The sequence below is a fragment of the Belonocnema kinseyi genome, chromosome 2 (genome assembly GCF_010883055.1).
Source record: "Belonocnema kinseyi isolate 2016_QV_RU_SX_M_011 chromosome 2, B_treatae_v1, whole genome shotgun sequence".
Classification (NCBI taxonomy): Eukaryota; Metazoa; Arthropoda; class Insecta; order Hymenoptera; family Cynipidae; genus Belonocnema; species Belonocnema kinseyi.
The window spans coordinates 109,029,476-109,039,049 of record NC_046658.1 but is presented as its reverse complement, the minus strand read 5'-3'; the positions used below and the strand labels follow the sequence as shown (position 1 = coordinate 109,039,049).

Below are 9,574 nucleotides of genomic sequence, written 5' to 3'. Positions count from 1 at the left end.
AATTACATAAATTTTCAACCAAATAATAGATGGATTTTTAAACCAAAAAGATCATTTTTAAACAAAAATGGAATAGTTGAATTTGCATTTTAAAAAAACAACCAATTCTTCTAAAAAATAGTTGAATTTGCGACCAAACTGTTGAATTCACAAGATAAAAACACGCATTTTTGATATAAAGCAGTTGAATTTTTAACCGAAAAATATGAAGTTTCAACAAAAAACTTAACTTTCAATCAAAGAGTTAAATTTCATGCTTGAAAAATTAGTTTTCAACCCGAAAAAGAAATTTTTTAACAAAACCCATACATTTTTAACCAAATAGTTGACTTTTCATCTAAGAACATTAATTTTCTACCATAAAAGACTAAATTTCAACAAACGATGTAAAATTTCAACCGAATGGTTAAATTTCTACACTAACAAAAATCAATTTTTAACAAAAAATGGAGAAATTAAATTTTGATAAAAAAATTAATTGTCAATAAAAAAATGAAATATCTACAAAACATTTGAATTTTTTGCCACATCTTTGAATTTTATACCAAAGTGTTTAATTTAAAAGACAAACAGACAAAGCTTTAAAGCCTCGAAGCTTTAAAATGGTAGAACTTTGAATTGCAAATCTATAAAATCGAATAGTATTTAATTTTGAAAATTCAAAAAAAATTTTGCTTGTTTTAAGTTTTACGATTGAAAATTATGTAATTTTTTCATAATTTAAAATTTTTTATTCATAATTCTCACTAAAAACTCCTGTTACATCAAGGTAGTTCTTATTTGTACTAAGTGTACTTTTTTATAGCTTTTCTGCTCTCACCCTGCCCGCCTTTTTTCTTAAATGACCAAAAAATAATGTGCCCCATGAGAAACCTCCATAAGTCACAAATTTGAATTTTACACCATACTGCCATTTATTCACGCTTTTTGAATGTTTTTTTTTCAAACAAATTTTGTCCACTGTATTGATAAAAAATACATCAAGTCAGTAAAATAAAATAATTTTTTGAGAAAATTTAAATTCATGTAAACTTAAATATTTGAGAGCATATTTAGAAAACAAATTAGTGCTTAAATATATTAAAATGTGTCAAAAATTTTGATGAGATTTAAATGTTTCTGCTGCTTTTTTTAGGTAAAATATACATGTATTATTGAACATACAGGTATTATTTAAATAATTTTAAATTATGTAAAACTCAACATTTGGGGTCTTATTCTATTTGGGACCCATAAGAGTATCCGAAAGTAATTTACACTCAAAATTGATTATTGATTCTCATTTTCATACGAATTCGGAACAAAATATTTCACAGTTTATACCAACCTATAACGTAAGATGAGTTTTTATTGAGATATGTGTCAATAAAAATTCCTAAATTGTGATGATTTCGAAGTTCAAAAGTGAAGAGTTTTTAATTTGAAAATTGAAAAAAACGGCCACCCTAATATTACATATGTAAAAAATGATAAGAGTCTCAAAAAAATAAATCAACGCTCTCATGATCCTCGTTTAAAATAAATTTTAATTGAATGCATTTTTATTTTTAATCTTTCGAATTGAACTATTCCAAAAAACCAATCAAAATAGCATTATTTTCTATTATATACATTAAATATTAAAGAGTCTTCAATGGAAAATGTTTAAAATTAAAGCATGTCAATGGTAGATTTTCAGAATTAAATTATTTCAACAAAAAGATTCACGATTACATACATAAAAAACATAAATCTGAAGAATTGTATGATTTGAAATTCTGTATTTTCAAAATTCAAAAATTTTCAATTGTAAACACTTTAGATTGTAGAAATCTGAATTGAAAATTTTTAAAATTGAAGAGTTTTTAAGTTTTGAAAAGTAACGATATTAAGAGTTATGCAAGATTTAAGCTTTACAATTAAAATTTCAGTAATTTTGATGATTTACATAGGACATATTATTAATTTGAAAGATTAAGAATTGAAAATCTTTAAAACTGGAGAGTTTTTAAGTTTGAAAAGTAACAATATTAAGAATTGTGCAAGATTTAAGTTAAATAATTAAAATTGCACTAACTTCGATGATTTCCGTGGGACATTTTATTAATTTGAAAAAGAGTAAGAATTAAAAATTATGCAAGTTTTATTAAGTTTTACAATTCAAATTCATGTTTTATCACAATTTCAGAATTTCTATTTGTACATTTTTCAAATTTTTAAAATTGAACCTTTTTTAATTTTGACCCAATTAAGATTTAAAAATGTTACGAGTTCTAAGTTTCGCAAATGAAATTTCTATAATTTTGATGATTTAAATATTTAATTTCATGAATTTAGAGAATTTGCATAGAATTGGAAGCTCTTAACTTTTAATTTGCAAAATTCACACAATACAAGAATTTTGATTTACACATTTTAAAATTAAAGATTTCTAATCTGAAAATGGTCAAAATTGAAAATTTTTCAATTCAAATCTGCAAATATACTGTTAAAAATTGTACAATTTTCAAATTTTGCAATTAAAAACACTATAATTTTGATGATTCATATTTAAAATTCATCTTCACTTTGAAAGATTTATAAATGAAATCACTCGACTTTTAATTTCCTAAATAATAAAAATTTAGGAACCTTTATTTACAAAAGAAATTATTTTTGAGTTTTAACTTACAAATCATGAAAATTGAAGAATTTTCAGTTGCAAATCTTCAGAATTGAACTATTTGAAAAATTGTTATAAATTACATATCTTTAATATAGTTCTTTAAAATTGAATAATTTATAATTCTATATTTTCGAAATTCAATAATTTTTTATTTTGTACTGTTCTATAAATTGTAGATCTTTGAAATGGAAATAATTAAAATGGACGACTTTTTAATTTTGAAAATTTATCCGGAACAAATTCTGTAATTTTGATAATTTACATTAGAAATTTCTTCAATTTGGAAGATTTAGAGTTGAAAACTCGACTTCTGATGTTGAGAATCATCAATATTTAAGAATTTTTATTAATGTATTTTTCAAATTGAAGTGTTTTGCTGAGAATATGAATTCAATCGCATCGTTTCTTTTATTATTTGAGATCAAAACAGAATTAAATTTCTAAATCTAAAAAAGTAAGTCTTTAATTAAAAAAATAGAAAAATCGGAATTCAGAATTATCTAAATATTTCCAAATTAAATTTTCGCGCATCTCGAATTCGCAGTCCTTGGTCCGTTTTCATGAAAACGGACATTGCAAAATAAGCCACGAATGAAAATCCTCTTCCATTCTTACAGATGCTTTCGATTGGTCCATTTTTGTTCATTCCGTTGGAACGAATGCAGTGGACAGAATCGGTCAGAGCACGAAAACGATTTTTGAAGTCGGTCGCATGTCTGATCATCATCCACATCCTTTTCCATAATTTTCTGAAATTCCTATAATTGAAAAAGCCTGAATTTTTCGTGAATTAGATCCCTCACGTGATTTAATGTCGATTGCTAAATTAACTCGGTATTTTCCGCTTTTCTTAGATTAACCTCGACGTCTCGCTTCTTGCCACCTTTCCCAATCTTTCCGGACTCGTGGAGCGTGTGCAAGTCAACATTAAAAATCAAAAAATTTCACGAGATTTCTCTACAGCTTGGATCGAGGTTCAATTTCCAAGACAATAAACGCTATCAGGTTTAGCTTACAGGTAAGCACGTACTTTAATTTTTTATGTGTCTTTTTTCTTCGACAATCTTAGAAGCTCTACTCTGCATTTCCGGAGCAGAACTTCGCGCGTTGGAATTTGGTTTCGTGTCGTTATAAAACTATATGAACGTGCCATCGAGCGTGCCATTTACATGCCAGATGGTCGAAGAGTGTACTTTGGTATTTCGGTCACGGATTTTTAATCGAAGCGTAAGCGAAAACGTAACTTGATGAGTGCAAATTTTCGTAACAGATGCTATCTCTCTAGGCATTTGAAAGAGTTTTTCATTTTCTGTCGGAGCTTTTGTGAATTTTCATAGCTGTGATTCCTATGCCATTGAACTTTGTGTGGCTGTGTGTTTTTTTCAAATGCATTGGTGATAACAAGAGTTTAGATCGTAAAAATATATGATTTTGGCCTGTTATGCTAATTTTTAGCCTTTAAAGTCGTTCATTATGATAATCCCTCTCAATTTGTCATTGCGATTTGTATGACTAGCCACCCTTATTTGCAAAATCCTAAAGAAAATCCACATATTATTTTCAGAGAGAATTTACATAAGGAAATTCTTGAGAATTTTAAAAGTTATCAAGGAAATACGTCACTCTGTCAATTTATATTCGTAGATTTCCTTGAATAATTTTTAAATTCTTGAGGTTTTTTAAATTTTGAGAGGAAATCCTCGATAATTTCTAAACTACTGCAAGGAATACATGATTACAAATTCACTAAATTGCAGATTTTCTCTAGGAATTTAAAAATCTTCGAGGGTTTTCAGATTATTCAAGGAAATCTCAGAATATAAATTGACTGAATGACTAATTTTCTGGATTACAATCAATGAGAAATCCGTCATTTAGTCAATTTTATATTTATCATTTATATTGGCGGATTTCCTGGATTAATTTTAAAAATGATGTCTGAAAATAACACTTGTTATTTTTTAATTCCGCGACGAAACCTGTCATTTAGTCCATTTATTTTCGCGAATTTCCCATATCTTCGAGGACATCCACGAATAAATTCTGTTTAAATATAACACGAGAATTTTTTAATTCGAGGAAACCCGAAATTTAGTTAGTTTATATTGATGGATTTCCTGGATTAATTTCGATATCATTGAGGATTTCTATGAGTAAATCCGTCATTCAGTGAATTTGTAATTGCGGATTCCCTTGATTAATTTTTAAATCATGGAGGATTTCTACGAGTAAACCTGCCTGAAAATAATACTATATTTAAATTGTTCGAGGAAATCCATGATTCAGTCAATTTATATTTGCGGATTTCTTGGAATTATTTGAAAATCCTTTTTTCTCTCTCCAAGCTTGAATAATCTCAAAATGTTGTATAAAAAGAGCCGAAGATGAAGCCAATCTGTCTATCTTTTATATAGATGTTGCAAAAATCGTGTAAATTGCAGTTTTTTCTTAAATTTAGATAATATCCAAATTAATCGTTTTAATGTTTTTAGGCTCACTTTAACGTTATTTTTCTACAGTATCGCAACAGCTTATGAGCATAAATCTAAAAAGATTTCCTATTACAGTGCTGAAACTAAAATTTGTGATCAAAAAGTTGTAAAAATTTCAATATTCTTTGTGGTAAGAACAGTATTTTTGTGAATATATAAAACATATAGCCATTCAGTTTCTATAAAAGTTCCTTAAAATATATTTTTATTTAATTTTTATTCTGATTTGACTAAAGATAAGATGTATTCAGATTTTTCTAACTTTTTTTGTTACAACTTTAAGGCCTTGCACTGAAATGCAATAAAATGTTTTAAAATACTTTCTTTTATTTAATGAAATAAAATATCAATCTAAATTTTTGCTGGACTCATAACAAATTCTTTATTATCCTAAAGCCTTTCAAAATTCTTAAAAAAAAACTTTTTTTCAAAATATTCAAAAATTCACATTTTGTTTAGAAATTTTAAAAATATGAAAAAATGTAATTAGTTTTAAATCTTTTTCAAACTTCGTAATACATATATTTTTAAATAATTCAAAGCTTTTCTAATTTTTTTATTTTTTTATTTTTGGCCTAAAAACATTTACAATTAAAAATGGTCTCTTTTATCAATAATGTTTAGAAACATTTAGAAATAAATGTTATGAAGGGGTTGTGAATAGAATCCTTTTGTCATTTTTAAAACATTTGGTCAAAAATTAAAGGAAATTACGATTGACAAAATTCTAGAAAATTCAGTAGAACAAAATGAAAACAACCAATTAACACCATATTTACGCATTACGTAAACAATCCGGTAATGAATAACAATGAGTGCGAGTTTTTCGAGAATTTTATTCCACCAGTTTTATTAGATAGGAGAGTTTAAAATCCAAAAGAGTTCCTACTTTCAGTGCTTGTACAGGATGTCCAGCGACCTTCAAAACCTGGAGTTCTCTTGGAATTTTGTTTAACCTTGAAAACCTGGAAATGTCCTTGAATTTTTTACGCAGAAGAAATCTTGATTCTGAAAAGCTTTTTTATTTATCAAGGTATCATTTATCTTTTACTCATTACAGAGTAAATAAAGAGATTTCTAGACATTTTTTGTAGACTATCAATTATTTCATAGATAGTTCATAGATAATTTCGTATCCGCTGATATAGAATGTTAAAGTATACATTTTTTGTTTGATATTCAACTTAAACATTATAAAAATTATTAATTTAAAATGTCGAAGTTAATTCAGTTTCTGAATTAGGATGAGCCATGTCTATAAAACGAATTTTTCAAGGGATTTTTCTGGGATTTCACTTGATTTTTGAAAGTACACCAGATTACAAAACATTACTAAAGGTTTCAAAATGTTTAAAAGGATATTGAAAATTTGACTAAGATTTCATGGATGTCAATTATTTAAAAAGGGTGTGTACACCATATTTAAAATACTTCACAACAATTCCACAAAGCTTTAAAAACTTTTAAAATATTCAAAGTATTTCAAATATTTGAAAAAGGGAGTACATCAGATTTTAAAGATTTTAACGAATAAAAAAGATTTCTCAGATAAAGATTTTTTTAAAATTTCAAAAGATTTCAAAGGTTTGAAAAAGGCGTGTACATGAGATTTTAAAGGTTTTATAAATATTTCGAACATTTCCAAAGGTTTTAAGACTATCAAAATATTTCAAAGATTTGATAAAAGTTATAGTAAACCAGATTTGACACGTATTAAAAATATTTTAATGCTTTCAAACGAACACAGAAGTTTTTAGAAAGAGTTCACAAATATTTCAAAGATTTCATAAAGATTTAAAAAGAATATAAGAATTTCAAAGATTTTTAACGATTTCAAATATTCCAATGATTTTAAACGAATACGAACGATTTCACAAATATTGCAATTATCTTTAACTATTTCAAAAGGTTTCAACAAATTTGAGACGATTTCAGAAGATTACAATGATTTCCAGGATTTGCAATATTTTACAAAAATGCTGAAAGATTTCACAGAAATTTCAAGATTTCAGAAAGTTTTCAAGGATTTCAAAGACGACTAATGTTCGCAAGATAATTTTTTAATTTATGATTCTGCTTTCTTTCAAAATAGTGGACAATAAAAAATGAAACGGCTCATTTTTGACATCTATAATAATCGGTTATTTCATTATTTGATGTAAAAAAGGAGACCTGGAAAAACTTGACTTCTTGACCTGGAAAATTTAAAAAAGACCTTGAATGTCGTTTGTAAGAATCGCTGGACACCCTGTTTGATTTGTGGTTCAGTTTTGATTGATTCAAATGAAATAATGTTCAGTTCGAATTTTCTAAATTCAATGACCGTGAAAATGTTTGCGAACTTCAGGATTCTGTGTTGTGAGAATTTTATTCCTCAAAAAAACCTTTTCGTTTGACAAATGGGATGATTTTTTTTACAGAATGGCTCGAGGACAACAAAAGATCCAATCGCAGGCCAAGGCAGCCGAAAAGGCGGCGAAAGTGAAAAAACAGCAGGGCCACAGTGCAACTGACCAGAAGAAAGCGGCACAGAAAGCGCTCGTTCATGTCTGCAGTGTTTGCAAGGTTCGAAGATTCCCCAAGAAAACTTTAGTTCTCCACTTTTAGTAAAATTGGAAGTAGTACAACCGATTGGTCTGATGTAAGAAACAGCAGCGGTTTAAATGCGACTAGTCTAATTTTCAATAGGAAAGATATCGAAAAATTCCAAATATAATTTTTTAATCCCGACATGATTTTTGTTACAGGCACAAATGCCAGATCCAAAGACGTATAAGCAGCACTTTGAAAACAAGCATCCCAAGAATGACTTGCCGGACGATTTGAAGAATATATGAGGATAGAGCCTCTGACTCAATTGAAGCAAAACAGGCGTGTAAAAAAAATAATGAGATAAGAATGCCAGTTCATGCGAGTAACTGACAAAAGTGTGATCTAGTGATTAATCATCTTTAAACAGAAAAATAAATTCCAATACTGCTTCCGCAGAAGCTTCGAAAATTTTGTCGCACTCCAAGATTAAATTCTCGTGCACGACCCTCAAATCGCAAAGGAAAAATATTCTCGCGTGAATGAATTATTATTTATTTGTTTCTTGAATCGACAAGGGCAGCTTATTCCTCTTTTTCTTTTTTTTTTCACCGTAACGAAGTTGTTCGCATGAACGGATACTGTATTTTGCTGAGTGAAATTAGTGAAAATTTATGCAGAAATTCCGAAAGGACTTAACCAATAAGTAACGAATAGTAGGTAAATGAATTGAGCAACTTGACTGAATACCTGAAGACGTAGTGACTGTTTAAAGGAAAAATGTTACACCGGAGTTGTCCCATCAAACTGGTTGCATATACCCATAGCTTTTTACATTTTACGCCTTTGAAATGCGGACTTTGAAATTCGCGTTTGTTCGCTTACAGATCTCTACGTTTGTCAAAACGGATGCCTATTTGCGTATAAATATTGCCAGGCTGGGATTTTACAAATCACTTTTTAAGGATTTGTATTCCTCTATTGTCGATTTTCGAACTGTTTAAAGTTTAAACTACTGCCACATTCGCTAGATCTGTAATAACTTTCTCTTTCGCATACTCTGCTTATCTCTGCTTTTCTTTCTATTTCTACTTAGGATACTTTTTTTCTATAAAGAGATTGACACAAGTGCTCAAGCTGAAGTAACACAGAAATTTTCTTTTTTTTTTGTTTGTTTAAATTTGTTTTAGTTGTGTTGTTTATTTGAGGGAAGTGACGAATTTAATTCATCGTTTATATTCGTAGGAAAAGCAAATAGTACTTAATAAGTTGACAACTAATGATTTTTTTGTTGAATTTCTGTGAATTACTTTTACAGTATTAACTACAGAGACACCGAGTTTAAAATCTAAATTTCTTAGATCTCGTAGATAACTTCGCGATTACACAGTTTAGAATGAATATCTTAGAACTTCATTAGCTTGGTAAGGTCGACGAAACTTTCTAATAAAATATTTACCTGTGGGTTGATTATATGCATCATGTACCTTGTGCTGCTCTAATTATAGAATTTTACACCAGAAAATGTCTTCTTTTTGTCGATTGTCGTTTAACCTTTTATTCTGTAGATTATTTTATTCTTACAGTAATTGATCAAGATTTTTTATGATGTTAAGTGTAATGCATTTTTCAACTGTTCATAATATTTTTTTATTTTATCAATAATTTTGATGTATATTTTTATTTGAGTGACACAGGGTAGCCGTAGATCACGGAAACCCTGGAAATCAGGGAATTTTTATTTGTCAAGGAAATTCAGGGATTTTGGAAATAATTAATATTGCAGCAAAGTTGCAGATTTTCTATAAGATGCAATTCGAAAAAAATGTTTTGGTATAGAATTTACTTTCTGTTGAAAATGCATATTTGCGTGTTGAAAATTCAACTTTTTTTTGTTTGAAAATTTATC

At 28.0% G+C, this 9,574-nt stretch overlaps 1 protein-coding gene across 2 annotated transcripts; it reads left to right on the top strand.

Annotated features, from left to right (window-relative positions):
- Positions 1 to 3,320: 3,320 nt before the first annotated feature.
- LOC117167601 (zinc finger protein 706-like) lies at positions 3,321 to 9,186 on the top strand. 2 transcript variants are annotated; one of them, XM_033352655.1, is made up of 3 exons: positions 3,321 to 3,662; positions 7,557 to 7,701; positions 7,884 to 9,186. In XM_033352655.1, exons 2-3 carry the CDS (start codon positions 7,558 to 7,560, stop codon positions 7,971 to 7,973), a joined length of 234 nt encoding a protein of 77 aa, XP_033208546.1. In that variant the 5' UTR covers positions 3,321 to 3,662; position 7,557; the 3' UTR covers positions 7,974 to 9,186. The 2 variants fall into 2 exon arrangements, with proteins under 2 accessions (XP_033208546.1, XP_033208547.1); XM_033352656.1 differs by lacking the exon at positions 3,321 to 3,662 and adding an exon at positions 3,744 to 3,871.
- The last annotated feature ends 388 nt before the right edge of the window (positions 9,187 to 9,574 follow it).

Excerpts from the sequence above, each read along its gene's own strand:
- LOC117167601 (XM_033352655.1), top strand. The coding sequence starts at position 7,558 with ATGGCTCGAGGACAACAAAAGATCCAATCGCAGGCCAAGGCAGCCGAA. Across the intron at positions 7,702-7,883 it reads ATGTCTGCAGTGTTTGCAAG|GCACAAATGCCAGATCCAAA; the intron begins GTTCGAAGATTC and ends TTTTTGTTACAG.